Source organism: Garra rufa, chromosome 9 (assembly GCF_049309525.1).
Source record: "Garra rufa chromosome 9, GarRuf1.0, whole genome shotgun sequence".
Classification (NCBI taxonomy): Eukaryota; Metazoa; Chordata; class Actinopteri; order Cypriniformes; family Cyprinidae; genus Garra; species Garra rufa.
In genome coordinates, this window is record NC_133369.1 from 20,052,369 (window position 1) to 20,073,342 (window position 20,974).

A 20,974-nucleotide genomic window follows, 5' to 3' on the forward strand; every position below is an offset into this window, starting at 1 on the left:
AAGATATAATTTCTAGAGAGTTTCAAATTACAGTTGAAAAAAGTTTAAAGCTGAACAACTGTAAAACACATTCCTTTTCTCTCTCTCTCTCTCTTTTATTTTGTCTATTCCTCTTCTCTGTGCTGTCTTGCATTCTTTCCTTCCCACACTGACTGCTGCCCACTGCAGCACTATGATTCTGTCTCCCGCTTGATGCATGTGTCTCTTATTAGCCACACTTATGCAATTCCTTATGTGTATACAGCAAAAGAAAGAAGAGAGAGACTGAGAGAGACAAAAGCGTCCTAAGGGATGCAATATTCTTTGGATACTGTGTGTGCTTTGAGGCCTGCTTTTTTACTACAGTGTCTTGACTGTATAGCTTGCATTTGCAACTCCCCACAACTACAAAACAGGAAGAGGAAACTATACATTAGGTTTGCATGCATGACACAACAGCACTGGTGAAGAATATGTAGCAATATTAAATAATACTTTCATGTGAGGTGTCTCAGTTCTGGAATAGGTAAAAATGATAAATATCTGGGAACTGAGGTTTAAATGATTGTTGTGGTCACTTTAACAGTAACTGTTATACATACATACATAACTCACACAAGCACATATACAGTAGTAACTGCACACACAAAGGCTTATAGAAAAAAATGGTATTTTATTTCCAGATTTTTCTTTTTCTTTATTTTTTTTTTTATCTTGCATTTTTTCCCCACAAGGTAAATTCAACATAAAAAATAAAAAATTAACAGCGGTACCATGAAAATGTAAAAAAATAATAAAAAATAATGTTTATATAATCATATAATTATTAACAAACAAACACCATTAATAATTTTAATAAGAACACGATAAAGAAACATTATGAAGGTAAGCTGTTCATCTCATGCACCCTTTCATAAACACTCTTTCAGAGTGGTAAAGTTTTCCAAAAGCAAACAAACAAACAAGAAAAAAACAGATCAAGAGTTTTAGCCCATTGGGCTTTTTGTATCTAGCTACATGCAAAGACATAAAAGTGAACTTGATTCTTAGACATTCTCTCTGGCATAATGTTGTGTACATAGACTGATCCACGGCCTAAACTCCTCTGCCTGGTGTTTGAAATAACACAATGAGGAATCCTCCATGACGTTCGGGAATAACCGTTCAGTGCCACAGTGTCTAGGCTGTGTGCCAGAGTTATAAATCTCACCTTTTTTGGAATATACATACTGTTTGTTGCACCTGTGTTTAAGTTAGTTCAGATTTAATGATATGTGTTCTGATGTCACATCCAAACCTCTATCCAGATTTGTTGTCGTTCAGTGCTGAATTTTGAAATGATTGTTTCTTTTTTATTTGCACTTCATCCCTTCTTCATTTTCTTGTCTTCATGTCCTCTGTGTTTCTCACAGCGTTTTATCACTCTCTTTCTTCAGGTGGCTGCAATGGAGGGCAAAGGTCAAAGACGAAAGAACAAAATGACTGCATTGTAGATGTCAAATTGTATATGCAGTGCAGGTATGGGTGATTTTTATACTGATTAAAAAATACAATGTTAAATGTCAATAATTGCTGATTTATTTCTCAGTTAAAATGTATATTTAAATAAAGGTCTCACTACAGAACAGTGACCACCCACTTTTTCATTCATTTTCTCCACAGCGATTTCAAAATATTCCTTAATAAAGAGTTATAAGCCATGAACCAAACCATCCAGCTCCAACACGAATCACAAAAGTGACTTAAAGACAAAGGTGCAAAAGGTATGTGACATCTTTTATGAGGCAATGAACTACACAGCCCATGAGAGTCATTGCTAATGATTAATTGAATTAAAAAAATTATGGTACAATGTAAAATGTTTGACTTACAGTCACACATTTTTAAGTATAATGTAAATTTAATGCAAAATATTCATATATGCAAGTTGTTTTATAATGTATTGAGACTCGGTTACATCATTTGCAGTGCCTCATGGGAATGGGAGTTCAATGCTGATCCCTTTTTGCACAATTCTTATTTCAATGGTAACAGATATATCTCTAAATTGGTGAATGCAAGTAGGATCTCTCTTTAGGATTATGGGTAGAATAGTTTTTCACCAAAATTTGGCTATTGAACAGAATTCATGGTTAAAAGTTTAGATGTTATTGTTAAAAATCATTTTCTCTGTTTCCTTAATGAAATAGTTTCAAACAAAGCCCCAGCAGAACTGTTTTTCGTCTTTGAGCAACACACAACAGTGTTGAGTTACTAAATCAATCAGCTGTTTGAACAAATCAGTTGAATGAATGACTCAATGACTCACTCATCCAGTGATCTGCCACCATCTACTGGCAATTTTAAGTTTATATTTAACTTTTTCCCTTCTATTCACAAAATTATTTCAAATGGCAGTAATCGTTGTTTTTTTTTAAACATCAAAATATTGTTTATGCAATTATAACTGCAGGTTTAATGTAGGTCTGTCTCGATTTTAAAAAATCGTTGACTGCAATTAGCCTTTCGAGTAACCGGCAAAATACCAGAAGTAGTGCATTTCAAGGTTGCATGATATATTAAACCCATTTAAAAATCATAATGGTACTTCAAATTTTCAAATGCTACGATTCAATTAATTAAATACATGCACTTTAATTATTTACATGGGTGTAGGTTGTGTATGTGGCTTCATTCACAGTAAATGCTGCTCCACATAAGCATATCTGTATATTATAACGTTCATCTGGGATAGCAACATACGCCATTACATCAAATTTAAGGTAAATCATTTTTACACCTATGCAAACACAGGAGAATACATCAATATCTTTCTCAATGTTCTAAATGTTCATTGCAATTTCAAAATAAAAGCTCAAACCCTCACTCTGAGTTTACACGTGATAATGTGTAATTCATACATATTCAAGAAATTACAGTGGCTATCAGTGATGCGCGGGTCAATGTATAAACAACCTGAACCCGACCAACGTTTTCAACTAACCCGCCCGCAACTTGGACCACAAAAAAAAAAAAAAAAGAAAATATTGTACCCGACCCGCTTCCTGACCCGCATGTTTAATATTTGCGACTGACACCAGCGATTATATGCGGCTATGCGGTGGAGATGCCTTCACTGTCAAACATCATTCGGCATTAATTAGGTATTTTGTCAAAAGAAATGTTCTTGATTACAAGAAAAATACAGATTGTTCTTGTTGTGATTTATTTTGTCTTTCTTTTATACAGATTTAAATAGTTTCATTTTCGAAGTACTCTAAATGATGTCAGTGATTCTCCGATGTTAAATTTGATCAAGAATTATTTTATTTCGATCTACAGTGTAATAGAAGTTAAGAAAAAGATTAGCCTATAGCCCTAAATATATATAGATTACAAGCTTCATTTTTTCTTAACTTTTAACTTCTTCTAAAAATTATCAAGAATATTAAATCAACTTAATAGGCTAGGTTAACGAATTTTCTTAGACAAACATAACGAATGCACTTCAAAACGAAGTTTTCATATATAAATTCAGGAATCACGAATATGACAAAATAATATTATTTTATATATATTAATTGTATAGCTATAATAGTTGTATCAAATGAATAAGGAAATTATAGTGCCTTGAATTTATTAATGTTTAATTTCGTTTGTTTCGCTCTCTGGAAATGTAAAGAAAAAATACCATTTTTACTTGGAATTCGTTTTTAATCCCTGGTTTTAAACAAGCATATACATGAGACAAATTATATATTATTGCTTGAATAATTGTTTAAAAAAACTGCTAGAAATTTTATAATTAAGGAAATTAAACAGACCTAGGCATTTGAAAAGACATAGTGAAATGTGTCTAATAATTCCAAAAAGAAAGAGAAGCGTTGGACATAATCAAAATATTCGAAACATTTATTAGGAATACCATTTTCTTAACAATTAAGATGCTGCATGTGTTTATCCAGTCTAATCGAAGTGTGCGTCTCTCCCCCGACTTTCCCAACAAATATCCCACCCCCTCTCAGAAAATACATAAAACTGACATTACTGAGCTGTATGCGTTTAAAAGTAGCTTATTAAAATGGTACAATGGCATTGCTCAGTTCAACGTGTTGGGAAATCGGGCATTTTGTCCCGCGTCAGCATTTATTCAACAGTTAACAACGCTCAACATTCAAAAGGTAAATATTATTCAGTCAATAAAGTGTAGGTCTATGTATTTCATAGAAAATTGTGTCTAGTACTATATAAATTACAAAGGTTTAATTGGCATCTTTATTTCAAACGACCCGACCGACCGACCGCGACCCGAATATCATTAGAAATATTTTTGGATGGCTCGTAACCGCGGGTGACCGCAGGCACCCGCTCATTTTGGATCAACCCGCACATCACTGGTGGCTATAGTATTTCTGTTGTAATGAAATGGGCAAATATTAAAGATTAAGTGGACCTTTGAATTAAATGTTGCTTAGTCAATATTAAACAACGATTAGATTGCGTAGTGAAGTGTAAAAACAATCGCAGGCCTTTGGCGCCCTCTGCTGTCATTTGTTATATAATGCATAATGTACATGAGTTCTATTGTTTATAATACACATTATGTATTTTAACAGTTTTGTTAAAAAACATATGATTACCACAAAATATTAACTAGTATTATCCGATTATACTCAAATTATACTTGATTAATCTTCGGAATAATTGGCCGATTACTTGATTACTAAAATAATCGTTAGTGGCAGCACTAGGTAAATGCATTCATGTCCTGCATTAAACGGTCTGTGTAAATGCATATAAATGATACTTCAGATGCAAATTCTGTGCCTTCCTGCCTTGCAAATTAAAATTTAGTTTTTCTGATTTTATTTGATTGGCAACAGCCCTACGGTGTCTTACTAAGAATTTGACACAAAAGATTATGCATACATAATTAGGTTAGAAAAATGGTAAAACGCTCATAAAATGTAAAAATCAATAAGTGCAGTATGCATGTATGCACTCACCTGTAGTACTCGTCCTGGGTGAGGGAGTGATGATGGTGGTGGATCCACTGCTGTTCCAGGGCAAGTCTCTGGAACTGAATCTCGGCATTCTGAGCCTGCTGCATCGCCTGGAGCTGGTGTGCTGCAGACATGGATCCACCCAGGGACGAGGACTGGGGCATCTCACGGAAGGGACCGCCTGTACACATCATGCAAACAAGTGCAGAAATCATTTACCACATGGAACGCTGAAATATATCGCAACGGAACATCATCGCACCCCTTACCAAAGAGCTGCTGTCGTAGCACCTCGCTGTCAGTGAGGGAGTGTGCCAGGATGGGAGGCCCAAGAGCAGCCCCTGGGTACGGCAGACGGGCCAGGGGAGACCCTGATGCCAGCGGATCCATCAGGGGGTGTACCCCTCCCGCGGCTGCCACCCAAATACGTAACAAAACAAAAGTGGGAAATTTAATAAGAGTAGCACAGTTTCCCAGTGGCACTGTAGGTAAAAATTCTTTTGTACAGGAACAGTGCTTCCATTATTCTTGCTGTTCGCAACCCATAGCCTGTCGTATTTCCGAGTGAAACAGGAACTGTATTGTTGATGTTGCTAAATTTGTTACAGAAGTGATGCTGACAGCCTCAAAGTGGCTTCTTAAAGAGAGGGTTCACTCAAAAACAATTTCATGTTGTTTCAGATTTACATCTGTTTTTTTCTTCTGTGGAAAAATGAAAAATATTTGGAAAGAATTTTTTTAATGGAGTACAATAAAACAATGGACCCCACTGACTTTTTTTGTATGGACTAAAAAGCAATTGAGACATTTTTACAGATCTAGAACGTGAGGGTGAATTAATGATGACAATCTTTGGGTGAGCCATCCTTTTAATTGTCACTAAATACTCAAGTTATGAAAAATAAATAAATAAATGGATTAATACATTTGTCAACTGGGTGACTATTATCTGAAAGATACGCAGTGATGAAAAATGTTATGCAATTTAAGATGAAAATGTAATTTTTTAATGGTGAGAAATTAAATAAAATATATACAGTGGTATGCGTAAGTTTGGGAACCTCTTGCACAATCTGTGAAAATGTGAATAATTTTAACAAAATAAGAGAGATCATAGAAAATGCATGTTATATTTTTTTTTTAGTACTGTCCCGAGTAAGATATTTTACATAAAAGATGTTTACATAGTCCACAAGAAAAAAAAATAGCTGAAATTATTCAAATAACCCCTTCAAAAGTTTAGGAACCCTTGGTTCTTAATACTGTGTGTGGTTTCCTGCATGATTTACGACTGTTTTTTTGTTTTGGGATGGTTGTTCTTGAGTCCCTTGTTTGTTCTGAACAGTTAAACTGAGCACTGTTTTTCAGAAAAATCCTCCAGGTCCTGCATATTCTTTAGTTTTCCAGCATATTTTGCATATTTAAACCCTTTCCAGCAGTGACTATGATTTTGAGATCCATCTTTTCACACTGAGGACAATTGAGGGACTCTAATACAACTATTTGTTTGAATTGTACTTAATTTGTCTGGGAAAACATGTAAGTATCTTCTGTTGCTTCTGAAGGACAGTACTAAATGGGACAAAAATGATATTTCAACAAAGTAAGAAAAATTTGGACATCTTCATTCTCTTCAAAGGTTTTCACACCCCTGCTCTTTATGCATTGTGTTTCCTTCTGGAGCATCAGTGAATGTTTGAACCTTTCTTAATAGTTGTTTTTGAGTCCCTTAATTGTCCTCAGTGTGAAAAGAGGATCTCAAAAATCATACAGTCACTGCTGGAAAGGGTTCAAATATGCAAAAGATGCTGGAAAACTGAAAAATCTGCAGGACCTGGAGGATTTTTCTTAAGAACAGTGCTCAGTTTAATGGTTCAGAACAAACAAGGGACTCAGGAACAACCATTACAAAAAAAAAAAAAAAACAGTCATAGATCATGCAGGTAACTACACACAGTATTAAGAACCAAGGGTTCCCAAACTTTTGAAGGTGGCTATTTTAATAATTAAAATAAATCAGCAATTTTTTGTCTTGTGGAATATATGTAAACATATTTTATGTAAAATATCTCTGTCTCAGGGCAATACTAAATAAAAAAATAACATGCATTTTGTATGATCTCTCTCTTATTTTGTTAAAACTATTCACAATTTCACAGATTCAGCAAGGGTTCCCAAACTTTCACATGCCGTTATATATTGTACATAAAATTCAATATATTAAAATGTTAAAACAAAAATGTGAAATTTGCACAGTTAATGTCTTGATGTGTTGTTTTTTCTTTGTCAAAAGTATGTTTGAATTTTAATTTGGTTATTAATCTTACCATGATTTTCCAGCTCTTTTTTGTTATTTGTTGAAAATGACAAAAATTTCAACAAACATTTTTGTCAGTAATGTTGTTGAGATTAACAATAGTCGACCATCCTGACTAGGGATGCACCGATACGAATCGGCCGATAATGCTTGCGCGTTTTGTCAGTAAAGCCGGTTCTGTAATCAGCAGTAAATGCCATCAGGTGCGTGATTTCACGTTGAGCCGTATATACTACACACAGCCGTTGTTTACCGACGAGCTGCGCAAATCAATGGCTGTATCCGAAATCGCCCCCTATACCCTATTCACTATTCCCTACATTAGTCCACTCATACAGTCCACTTGAAGGAGTGAATGAAAATGAGTGAGTGAACTCGGACACTAAGTGCACCGGAAGGATTGCCGCTTTTGCATAGTATTGCTATACTGTTTAACAATCATTTAAAACGGATAGTTCGAGTTGTAAGATTAAAGGATTTATCTTGAACTATGTCAAGGAGTTTACGTATAAACCCTGGTTAAACAATTTAATAATCAATTTACAACGAATTTGTACCCGTGTTGTACGCTGTATTACGCAGTGGAGGAGCGCGTTGTAAAATGAACGGATGGACAATTCAGCTGCGGGCGCCATCGTCTGGAGAGACGCGGGAATTCAGTCAGCGCGCGACTCTCACAGTGCATTATGGGTTATCTCTAACTGTTGAGCGTACATCGGTTGTACACTCGTTTTCGCGGTGCATTGTGGGATTGAATGAGTGCACTCGGGAACGTTCACTATGGTTTCGAACACCACTTAAAATGGCTGTCCCCTCAAATAGTGCCCTATTTGAGGGTATAGGGGGCGATTTCGGATACAGCCAATGTTCATTATCAGTGTGAATGTGCGCAGCTCGTCAGTGAACAACGGCTGTGTGTAGTATATACGGCTCAACGTGAAATCACGCACCTGATGGCATTTACCGCTGATTACAGAACCGGCTTTACTGACAAAACGCGCAAGTGATCGGCCGATACGGATCGGTGCATCCCTAATCCTGACCCATCCCTAATATTGACAGAATCACATTTTGAATTTTCTTTTTATGCTGTAATGTTGTGTACTGTGTTAAGTGTGAGTGTGTGTGTGTATGGTGAATACCTGTGTCCTGCTGGTGCAGATGTAGGTGAGAGTGAATATGTGAATGCTGGTGATGATGAGGAGTCACGTTCAGCATCTGCAGCCGGCCGAGAGAATCTCCTCCTCCTGTGCCTCCTGCAGCCGTTGTGCCTCCTCCTGCTGCTCCTCCACCTGTCCCTGTCCTTTCTCTATCCCTGTCTCGCTCCCTCTCTGTGGCAGGCATCACTCTCTCCCTTTCCCTTTCCCTCTCCACACTCCTTGCACGTTCGGTGCTGGGAGGAGTGCGAACGGGAGTGGGATATCGTTCAGAGGGCGTAGTCTGAGTTGGGAGGGGAGGGGGCTGACAAGAAGGGTGTGTATTTGGAAAGGTAGAATGTGGAGAGGGGTGATGAAGAGATGAGGCTGTTGAAGGAGGAGGAGGTGGTGGGGGAGGAGGTTGAGGGGGAGGGGCAGGGGCTGCTGGTGTCACTGGGGCTCCGGCAGGAGCCTGGTGGGTGGGGAGTGTGGCTGGGAGAATAGAGGAGGTGGATGGGACTGACAGAGGTGGAGGGACAGGATTCGGATTCCTAGCTGCTGCGGCTAAAGCTTGAGGGGGCGGTGCAGGAGGTGGAGTTGTACCATAAAGGGCAACCTCACTACCAGGAGCTCCGCCTCCAGCCCCGCCCCCCAGCAGCAAGGAGTGTGAGTGTGTGTGCGAGTGTGCGTGTGACAAAGCTATTGCCGGGTCAGCTAAGGCTCCAGCTGTGTAGACACGCTCCTCGCTCTTAAACTCAAATCCTGGCTTCATGCGCTCTCTTTGAGCTGCTACAGCATGAGGGAATCCCATTCCTCCAAGCCCCCCAGCCAACCCACCAGGCCCAGGGCCAGGCCCTGGATGGGCGGGGCCTCCCTCCAGCCCACCCCCATACAAAAAGCCCAGAATGGCAGCAGCCGTGGCAGCGTCGGCTGGAAGATGGTGGGGGTGTGCGAGAGCTGGGTTTTGGAATTGGGAAAGGAAAAATGAGGGATGCACATGGGGATGAGCGTTAGCATGTGCATGTGCATGTGCATGTGCGTGTGCATGTGCATGCGGGTGAGGGTGGTGGTGGTGAAGGTGGGGATGGTGTACCTGTGCGCGGCTGGCAGCGCTCAGTGGAGACATTGCGTGCGGACGGGCATATTCACTCAGGGTTCTGAGGGCTGGGGTATCAGGCCCCAGGTATGGACCCCCAAGCCCTATGCCAAGAGCAGCCTGAGGGCCTCCAACAACTGGAGCGCCCCCTGCCATAGAGGGAAGGAGAAGAGAATGAGGAATGGAATGAGAGAGAGAGGGATGCAGATGAGAGGGGTGAATGGAGTGGGGGTGTGAGGCATGGTGGGCAGAGTGGTGCTGTGGATGGGCTACTGGGTGCGAGGGGTTCACAGAGGATGAGGAAGATGATGAAGGGTCTAAAAGAATGGAGGACGATGAAGGAAAGAAGAGTGAAGAGCCCTGGCGTGTGGCTGTAGCACCTAATCCTGCACTTGTGCCACTGTCCTTCGGCTGAAAAGAGAAAAATGTTTATAAAGAATCTGACAAGTAAACTCCACTGCGTGACATGAAAAAGTATTTTTCATATTTTGTAGTGAGAAAAAACTTGTAAAACACTAAGATTACTGAAATACTTTTTGCAATACTACTAACAAGCTCTGCTTTCTCTTACCTGAAGATGTCTGTCCAGGTCTCTTTCTCTCTCCTTTTCTCTCTCTCGTTCTCGCTCTTTCTCTCGCAGGTCTCTCGCTCGCTGTTCGACCTCTCTGCGAGCACGCTCTATGGCCTCATTTCTTTTCTTCCAAAGCTTAGAACCATCAAGCGGAACAAACAGAACATCACTACGGGCGCAAGAGTTCCCACTACCCCGGTCAAGAACCCTGTGAAACCTGAAACCAAAGAGGTTTTATTTTTTCTATGAGGTGAACAATCATCATACATGTCAATACAATCAAAACAACACATTTACCAAATCATGTGGAACCAAGTTGTGTGTTATACATGTTATTGCCATACTAATAGTCATGCGATTTGTTTGTATTCTTAATTCACCTGTTTATGATGTTTTATTAGATTTAATCTGAGTGAAACACCTAGTCTTACCGAGCTGATTGGCTGGCATGAATTGGAATATCAACAGGTTTTGGTTCTGGGGAAGGACTTCGGAGAACTGGAGGAGGGCTCTCCAACTCCTCCCTCTCCTCTACTGGCTCCTCCTTGATGACAGGTGGTGGCACTGGGCCAGAAGATGAATCAGAGTGACCATCTACTCCAACTGATGTGCTGGGGGTTGAAGCAGTGTTGTTATGACTGGGGTTACTGAGATGCGGTTGTACTTTAGTATTTTGAGGGGAGTGCAATGATGATGGAGTGCTAGTGCTATTGCTGTTGTTGGGAGCATTGCCACTGGCATTGCTATTTCCATGGTTTCCATTGCCATGGTAAGAGCTACTGAAAGGAGTATGACTGCTTAAAGTGCCATGGTAAGGGGTAGGCCTGCAACCTGATGGACAAGAGGTGGACACACCCGATGCAGGAAGTGGTACAGAAGGAGCAGAGGTTGATGTAAAAGGAGTAAACCCTCCCATTGGATTGGTTGAGGGACTGAGAAGAGGAGAGAGTGGGGTTGGTGGAGTCTGATTGGATGAAGAATATGCGCCCTGTCGAGCATGATTGCCTGGAAGGGGTGTAATGGATGGAGGCTGACAATGTGAACTAGTGGAGGGTGGAGGGGGATAAGAAGTAGAGGTGGGATGACCAGGTCCAGAACCACTTGATGAAGGAGAAAGGGACGGAGGGTGATTGCGATTTGAATGAAGAGCAGATGTAGTGTTGTCCTTTTCTCTCTCTCTGTCTCTGTGCTGCATAGGCAAGGCTGTCTGGCCAGGATAGTGAGGGTGATGCGGAAGTGGAGGTCCGCCAGGATACTCTCGAGTGAGATTTGGGGCCAGTCCAGGTGGGCTTGGGAACTCCCTTGGCACACCAGAGAGTGGGACAGAGGAAGAGGTCGATCCAGGAGGTGGGTAAGGATCCTTTGACCCTGGAGGAGGGTATTCTTTTAAATAGTGTGGAGGCGGAGGAAGGTCTGCAGTATTGGAGGGTACTTGGGGAGTCTGTCCTTGTAGTGTCTGCGGCACATTTGCATCCATTGGAGAGGGATAGTCTCTACTTGTGGGGATGGAATTTGCTGAGGAAAAGGGAGGATGACCAGAGCCGTTTTGTGGTGAACTGGCCGGATCACGGTTCACCAGGGTCGCTGAAGGTAAAGCAGGTGGAGGGGCACCTACAGGTGCTTGGTTGGCATTACCAGCATAACTGTTACTCCCTGCCTCCCTACCTTGGCCTGCTAAATCTCCCCACCTACTGTCTTTGTCTCTTGGATGACATCCACCCCCTCCAGTGTTTTCAGTTCCAAACTCTCGGCCCTGTGCTTGAAGCTGCTGGTTTTGCAAAGGAAACTCCCTTCCAGTTCCTCGCTCCCGATCTCTAAACCCTGGTCCATATTCCCGACCACTCTGTGGTCCTGCAGGTCCATCCCGGTTTGCACTATATTCTCTGTTCTGTCCAGGTAGAGAGTTCCCAAAATCCCGGCCCACATTAGAGTTGGGTCCTCCACCACCAGAAGTGCTACCACAGATGCTACTGCTGCTGCTGTTTGCATTGCTACTGATATTACTAGCAGGGAAGTCTCTGTTGCCAAATTCCCTCCCACCCCTCTCCCGCTCAGCTGCAGTGCTATACCTGGGCAGGAACTCTTTGTGTGGGTGGGGATGAGGGTGAGATAGGTAAGGTGGGTGGGAGGAGTGTCGGGTGGATGAAGGAGAATTGTACACAGAGGGCAGCTGTTGCTGCACCGGGGGCTGCTGACTTGGATGTGTGTGGTGGTTACCTGGGTAACGTACATATCCCCAGTTGCCAGGACAACTAGAGGGAGGTCCCCCTGACCAGCTGGTGGGGGTGTAATGGTGAGTGTTGGGAGGAGGAGGTTGCTGGGGAACAGTACTAGTTTGTGGAAGCAAGGAGGGTGGAACAGACTTATCACCTTTCTCTGGTTTGTCTGCTTTACTTTCCCCACCTGGAGCATTCTGCCCCACCTCTAGAGGTTTCAGGGCAGGTGGAGGTGGGAGTGTCGGTCCATGGCTCACATTAGAATTCCCATGGGAATACTCAGCTCCTCCCACTGCAGGTTTCCCACACTGAGTGCTTGATTTAGAAGGGATGCGACTGCAGGTTAGGAGCGTCTCAGGACCACCAGGACCAGTATACTCCACTTTGTTTGCAAGTTTGGAATCTAGGGGGAAGTACGACTTTCTGTTGCTACTTGCATCACTTGTATTGTCCACCATTCCACGATGAGATGTATAGAGAGATGATGAGGACTTTAAGGCAGACAAATCTCCCTCCATTGCTCCCTCACTGTCCCTCTGTTCCTCTGGTCTGCCATCCTCACTTCTCCCTGAGCCTCTCCGATCCTCTGCTACACATTTTGATGACCCTCCATCTTTGTTTTTATCACCCTGCTTTGGGGAGTCCGGGGAGTCAGATTCAGAATCCAAACTTGCCAATGGAGAAGCAGAGAGACTCGGAGAAGAGGATCGATTGTCCTGGTCAATGTCCCGTCCACTGCTTATACTGCTGCTACTATTGGCTAAGCTGCCTCCAACTGAGCTCTGACTGCCTTGTGATTGGCCATCCTCATTGTCACTTTCTCTCGATTGACTGTTGCTTGATGTTGGAGGTGGAGCTGAAGCTGGAGTGTTAGTTGAAAGGGGTGGTGCTGGGGGATTGGAGGAGTCCTAGTGGTAAAATCAAATATCATTATATTTAAAACATTTTCAACATCATTAAATTTTATTCAGTGTTTCTAAAATTTTACCAGTACCTGGACTTTCTGTCTTTTGGGTGGTGGCACATGCTCCTCCCCTTCACTTTCTGATGAATCATGGCCTTGAGATCGTCGGCTGAAACGTCCAACAGCCAATTCCTCTCCGGCAGTTCTTTGCTTAATGGTATAATTTTCAATCATGATGTGAGGCAGTTGCATTTTTATATTTAGCATAAAAAACAACAAAAGAACAAAATTTGCTTACAAGCCCACAAATGAATGCGAAACAGCCAACAAAAGCACATAACACATACACTACATGCACACTAGTGTGGAATACTGTGAAAAAGATTGATCATGAACATTTAGGATAAGATAATCTGAACTCAAAAGATAAGTCTTGAAATAATTCAGTGACAGAGATAAGAAAAAAGACATGAGGTGGACCAAGACTATGGTTATCAAAGATAAACAATCTAGGACAATGGAGAAGATCATAAAAAAATACAGTAAGAGAAATAAAGACAGACAGAGGAAAAAACACGAAATCTTACTGTTTGCCTTTCGTTGCGCTCAGCTCGGGAGGGACTGGGGTGCGGACGCCTTCCCCTCCTTTCCTCGCTGCCCCCCCTCCTGCGTCCACTGCGAGCGGGCATCTGTGGCCATGCCCAACATGACCGAGGGAGGGCAAAGACAAACCAAAGAAAGAAAGAAAGACAGCGTGACAAAACTACAGTGCAAGACAAAAACAGATAAAGCGACGGAAAAGGAATAGGAACTAAAAGTATTTTTTGTTAAAAATACTAAGCATTTTTATAAATCTTACAATCTACTATGGATATCCAAATACTTTTTTAATATGGTTCTGACTGTTTTAAAGACTTATATCTACACATGGTCTACCTTTTATGCTGATCTCAGTATGCAGTAATGCCCTCACCGATTCTTTGTTGGTTCGGGTCTTCATAGCTAGCTCTCTATGTGGTCCATTCCTTCCAGTCAGCCATTACAGAAAGCGGGAGCGTGACCACAATCAGGATGGTTGGCCTACAGGCTGCCTATCATAGCATTAAATCTTTAAAACCTGGGGGAACAGAGTGAATACCACTGAAGTAAACTTTAGCATAGCATTAGTATAATAAATACAGTAAACGTATTTCTATTTGTTATCAGATACTTAATAATCTATTAACGCTGATCGAGATTGGTCCACTATAAGTGCGAAATGATAATCTAATGTTCATGATATATCTATCATAATCAATGATTACGTGATCTGTGATTACACAACCTGTAATCAACAAAATGTCTACAGTTTAGACACTGTTGCAGTGTTGGGGAACAGCAATGCTGTACAGTATAAGAAAAATATTTTTGTGTGGACTGCATGGTACTTCAGAGGGTCTGTGGTACTCTGAAGCTGAGCTTTAGTCATCAATGTTGAATGGAGCTCTGCAAAGACCATCCACTGCAGCCAACATAGGGAGAGGCACTGCTTACACCAAAAGATCAACATACACACATCTCTAAATGCAACATGCACAGAAACACTTACAATATTTGAACACATTCACATATGTACATAAATACTCACAAATAGTATGTACTATGTAATAAGAAGAAAAAGTTGCCATTTACATTTCAAGTGTTAAATGTTAATCTTGTTTTTCTCTGAGCAGAAATTCTTACCACTGCCAGAGAGGACTGGAAGGTTCTTTACAGCAAAGATATACTTTTTTCTCTCTTTTCTGCTTATGGGTTTCTTCTCCTGTTTCCAGCCTACCTCACTGACAGCAATGTATTTTTAATTTTGAGGACAGATATTTTTCTTAAATAATGTTTGAATTATAGTCTGACAATATTGGGCTAATTCAAACACAATCGCTTAGCAACGACGCAATAATCCACTGACATACAGTAACATTGCTAATTAACCTCATCACAGTCATATTGAATCACATTTTTCAAATTCTGAGGCACATGTTGGCCTTTTGAACACAAGACCCATATTCTAAACTTAACCATGAGAGTCACTACATTTCTTCAGGGGCCAGCTGACGAACTCCAACTTGTTTGAGAGAGAGAGAGGAAGATGATAAATAATTAGGAGACAAAAAGATACATAGTGTGAGTAGGAGGTTGACTAAATCACTTCAGCATTTTAAATGAGCTTCTACTCTTCCTCTCTCTCTCTTTTACACACACACACACTTCATTTATTGTGAATGAGACTATATATAGCACACTAACAGACTGAGTCAAGTGAGTGAGTGTATTTAGCACCGCCTTCAAAACTGCAAAATGTACATTTACACCCAAACCACTGAACACAAGAGAAAAACCACAGCGCTGATAAATATTACATATAAACAGATTTACAGGCTGCTGACAACCAACACACCGAATACTCGGGCTACTCCATCAAGACCACAATTAACAAAATACTCATTTGTAAAACAAGAATTAATTCTAGTGCCAAACACAAAGACTGCACCTTGTGTGTATCCCATAAATGTAAAATCAGCATATTTGTGATCCAATTACAGTGTGCACAAGGTAATATATCCAAATGACAAACAATAAAGGCAGCCAGCACTCTGTCTACAGGTGAACCTTCATTCATCAGGAGTCCATTACCCAAATCTTGGCCAGACTCCATGCATACCAAAAGCCTTCCACTCTCCCACTGCAAACACTTGCATCTAAGCAAAACCTTCATTACAATACAGTATATACATACATACACACCATATGGCAAGCAGTTTGAACATTTGAACATTTATTCTTTAGACCTTTACATGTTACTATTACTTATTTATTAAATATTAATAATTACCAGCGACTAGTATCTTTTTCAGTTAGTAACTATTCATTAGATACTACTGTTCTTTTTCTACTAGCCGCAACACAAATTGTAAAGTTAGTCTTTATTGTTACTGATAACAAATTGTACATTTTTGTCATTTAATCCTGTAAAGACCTGTTGTTTAGGTATCAACTATTCACTTCTGACCAATATGTTTTCTAGTTGTATCTATTAGTACCTATAGAGTGTTTTCACGACGCGTCATCAATCGGCCATATTGGCGGCACTGAATGTAAACAATGCCACTGAACCAAACGAAACTTACATATTTAGCTGATTATTGATGCTGAAAATGATCTATTATTGTCATGTTTTGGGCTGTACTAATCGGTCAGACTGGAAAAAACATTTGGAGTACTATAGACTGCCAAAAGTTATAACAAATCAACAAGATGAGTGCAAAATTCTGTCTGAGGAACAAAAGGCGTTTGTGGTGGGCCAAACTGAACTAGGATTTCCAGGGCAAGAATCTTGTAACATTCATGTTTGTTCTTATCATTTCCTGTCAGGTAGGTGAAATATTAGGCTAACATCTTAAATAATATTGCTTGTACGTATCTTTACCACCTTTATTGCACCCTTTCCGCATCTGGGTAACTGACCAAATCGTGGCGTCTGTGGCAAACCCTCTATTTCAATATTTCTCATACAGAAATTAACCATGGTTTTACTACAAATAAAACAAAAACATGGTTACTATAGTTAAACCATGGTAACCACAAATTAACCATGGTTTTGCTAAACTAACCAAAGTTTAACCATGCTGTTTGTATTAAAACTGTGGCTATACAAATGGTAATCAATATGCCAAAAAAACATGGTTACTACACTTTTACTATAATAAAACCATGATCAATGTTCATAACGGTTGCTTGGTTTCAGTTTTTCTAGTGCCCACTTATAAGAAACTAGTATTAATATATGTATTAAGTAAATAGTATTAAGTATATGTAAATAAATATTTACTAGTACAAGTATTAGTAGTAATACTAGTAAGATACTAGTATTAGAATTGAGTCCTGTTTTGTATTTGTCAGTAATGATAAGCAAGAATGGCTACTTACAAGTAATAAACAGATTACAAACTATTATCTAATAAATAGGTACTAGTTTCTATTCAGGTAGTACTACTAAAATTGGACTAAATATTAATAACTACTTGAATATTATGAAAGATTTGAAATACATACTAGTAACAAATGAATAGTAACTAGTAAAACTGAAAGAGGTAACAGGAACAACTAGAATGCATACTAAATACAACAATACAAGTAAATAGACTAGAAGGTTAATCAGTGGTTAATAAAAATACAATTAGTTCCCAGTGACAATGGAATAGTTACTTGTTACTGCTGAGATAAATACTAGTATGCAATGGATTATTAGCCTACTAGTGTGCTGTACTAATAAAACTGAAAAATATACTGTTCACAACACAAGATTACAAACTAGTAAAGACAATTAAATAAAATACTAGTAATACAAAACCAGTACTAGTTAGTTTTAAGGAACAAATGTTAAAATGGCTTGCCACACATACATACAACAAATCATACACTCTGTCCCCCTCTCATACACATATGCACAAATATAGTCCGAATTAGCTTTGATTTTGAATTCTTTAGCACGTCAAAGCACAATGCCAAAAGGTGGGGTGAGTTAGACACCCGAACGTGCATCATCGCTCGGCCACGCACCGCAACGTTCCTTTCTTCCATTCTTCTGCTGCTTGTTATTGATACGCATGCAGAGGCAGTGCTCTACTGTACTAACTGGACGACCTCTGGATTACAGTTCTCAGACAATGCACAGCACATTCAATCCTGACAAGACGAGGAGAAAGGGTCGCGAGTAGCCCCCCTTTCAGTCTTTTCCTTCTCATATGAGGAAGATTTGGGATCAGAATGGCGAATGGCATTCTTGTCGAGCTCCATGGAATGTGAGCACTCGAGACCTGCGTGGTTACGCACCCCGATTTGCAATACGATTTCAGCCCAATCTATGCACATTAGTAAAGCACAAAGACGGAAGGGGGGAACCATCTGAGCGTGGCCGAAGAGTCAAATATAAGCATCCATTTTCTCCTCTTCTTACCTATAATATCCAGCGATGCGTATCTCCCTTTCTTTCTCTCTCCTGCTGCCGTTCGTACTGTACATTGACCTACACGCGTTCAAACATACAGGCAACTCGATGCACGGAAAGATTTACATTGTTGCGGCTTCGCAAATAACGCAGTGTTTTCCCAGCCGCTCCCCCTGAAATCGGCGCAGAAAACGGGGTGCAGCTGAAGACTGTACAAATTGATGCGTACGTTTGATTCTTCCCCACCCCCTTTTCTTTCTGCCCCTCTCCCGCTCCTCTGTCAAGACGACTTGCACTCTTTTGCAGTCTGTACGGGCACAAATCTTCACGGAGGGGTGAGCGAGGGACGCACGACCACTCGAGGGTGAGAAGGGGCGTGATTTTCCTTAGTCTTCAGGGGAAAAGACAAGGTAGGAAAGGAAAGCCAAGGAGAAGGCAAGGAAGAAAGATGTCGAGATAAGGGTATTTATTCATTATGTAAATTACTGCTTATTTAATTGTCGATTTACGACACTTAATTAAGGAAATTAACCTAGAACTGCTTGATTAGGTAATGGGCACTAATTGGGCCTAATTGTAGTGCCTTAATGAGGTATGGGTGCCATTATTTCTGCAAAGTTATTCTTTGAAATAGGCTATTTCGTTCATCAAAACCTAAGCATCCATGTTTATGAGGCTAATTTCAAATCTACAAATTTCCCTCAATTAAAGTCAACATGAAATCAAAATAGACCCTACTTTCTTAAGGCAAGTTGCTGGTCTTCATATATTTCCAAACAAGGAAATTGTTTGACTTTGTAACTTTAGTCAAAATATAACGGCTTTCTCTTCCTGTGAGACGACTTTCCTTTCTGCTGATGTCATGAAGGCCACACTTGCTATTGGATAATATTAACCAAATAGCTATCTAGGCATTGTTTTAGAAAACTTATAATCAGTCCAGCTTCATTTTGGTGCATAATGCCCACTTTTCTCCATCCAATAAGTTTTTAATAGTATAAAATGCCCTAAACATCCCTAAAATCGGACAGTAGTATACTAAATTGTATTCTTAAGCCAAAATCACACACATACATTTATATAGGCAGGTCTAGCTAATGTGTGTTTTGGAGTAAACAAGCTAGTAAACAAGAGTGTTTTTACGACGCGTCATCAATCGGCCAAATTGGTGGCGCTCATTGTAAACAAGGCCGAATTAAACTCGCATATTTTGCTGATTATTGCTGTTGAAAATGGTTAGTTGTTGTCGTGTGTTGGGCAGTACTATTCGTTTCTTAAACAAAATCAAGGAGAAGAGTGCAAAAAACTGTCTGAAGAGCAAAGAACTTTGTGGTTGGCCAAATTGAACCAGGATTTCCAGAGCAAGAATCTTGACAACATTCGTGTTTGTTCTTATAATTTCCAGTCAGGTAGGTGATATATTGGGCTAATATCTTAATTCATACTGCTTGTACGTATCTTTACCACCTATTAACTTTAATTTGTCTAAATATTGCACTCTTTCCTGCTTACTAAGTCCTTCTGTATATTATTTGGCAGCTTCCACACGTTTAGCAGAACAACATATTCAGTAGTACATTAACCATGCAATCCATGCTGTTGTTTACATCTGAGTATCACCAATATGGCCGCGCATCCGGGTAACTGACCAAATGTGACCCTGGACCACAAAACCAGTCTTAAGTCGCTGGGGTATATTTGTAGCAATAGCCAAAAATACATTGCATGGGTCAAAATTATTGATTTTTCTTTTATGCCAAAAATCATTAGGAAATTAAGTAAAGATCATGTTCCATGATGATTTTTTGTAAAATTCCTACTGTAAATATATCAAAATGTAATTTTTGATTTGTAAAATGCATTGTTAAGAACCTAATTTGGACAACTTTAAAGGTGATTTTCTCAGTATTTTGATTTTTTGCACCCTCAGATTCCTGATTTTCAAATAGATGTATCTCGGTCAAATATTGTTCTATCCTAACAAACTATGCATCAATAGAAAGCTTATTTATTGAGCTTTCATATGATGTATAAATCTCAGTTTTGTAAAATTTTACCTTATGACTGGTTTTGTGGTCCAGGGTCACAAATTGTAACGTAAGTGCAAATCCTCTATTCACTAGCACAGTAAGATGAAATCATGTTGAGTACCTGTTATAAGTTCTTCCTTCCATATATGTAGAAATGCACTATCTCTGACAGTCTCCCAAGTTCTACTTGAAATATGTCATATTACAAAAGGAGTTGCAAATCACAATTCACACACACTTTAAAGTGTCTTAACACAGGCTGCACTTTGAGGTGGCACTGTGCCTGCTTCAAACTGTGTGAAGACACTGTCACATAAAAAAGGTAAAATCTGTCTTTGTCATGACGGAGCATATAATTAATAATTAAGTCATTTATAATTTCATTTATCGATATTCATTAAATATTCGAATATAATTTCACAAGATATTTCCTAAATGCTTTTACCCTGCCACTGTGCTTTTTGTCGAATATAAGCCACATTGGATTTAGCTTCTCTGCTGCCTTTGCATTGTAAAGATGGCATTAGACTAAACTAGCTTTCCCAAATCTGTACTTTCTTGTAAGACTGCAGTGGAGTGACCAGTCAAGCGGTCTCTCTCTCTCTCTCACACACACACACACACACACACACACACACACACACAATCCATCTCCCTCAGTCTCTCTCTCCTGCAGTTTTTTCTTCCCTTTCGAATAGACCTCTGTCCCAGCTCCCATTGTGTTGTAACCATGGTAACCAACCTCGCAGAAGTGCGCGT

General features: G+C 40.0%; 1 protein-coding gene across 3 annotated transcripts; it reads right to left on the reverse strand.

Annotated features, from left to right (window-relative positions):
* Positions 1 to 632: 632 nt before the first annotated feature.
* atn1 (atrophin 1) lies at positions 633 to 18,502 on the reverse strand. 3 transcript variants are annotated; one of them, XM_073847187.1, is made up of 10 exons: positions 18,195 to 18,502; positions 14,175 to 14,318; positions 13,789 to 13,890; positions 13,292 to 13,411; positions 10,513 to 13,205; positions 10,082 to 10,298; positions 8,421 to 9,921; positions 5,231 to 5,374; positions 4,965 to 5,142; positions 633 to 1,419 (listed from the first exon to the last, which is right to left on the reverse strand). In XM_073847187.1, the coding sequence occupies exons 2-10, from the start codon at positions 14,199 to 14,201 to the stop codon at positions 1,386 to 1,388; spliced, it is 5,016 nt and encodes a 1,671-aa protein (XP_073703288.1). In that variant the 5' UTR covers positions 14,202 to 14,318; positions 18,195 to 18,502; the 3' UTR covers positions 633 to 1,385. The 3 variants fall into 3 exon arrangements, with proteins under 3 accessions (XP_073703288.1, XP_073703290.1, XP_073703289.1); XM_073847189.1 differs by lacking the exon at positions 14,175 to 14,318; XM_073847188.1 differs by lacking the exon at positions 18,195 to 18,502 and having other exon boundaries at positions 14,138 to 14,279.
* Positions 18,503 to 20,974: the final 2,472 nt, after the last annotated feature.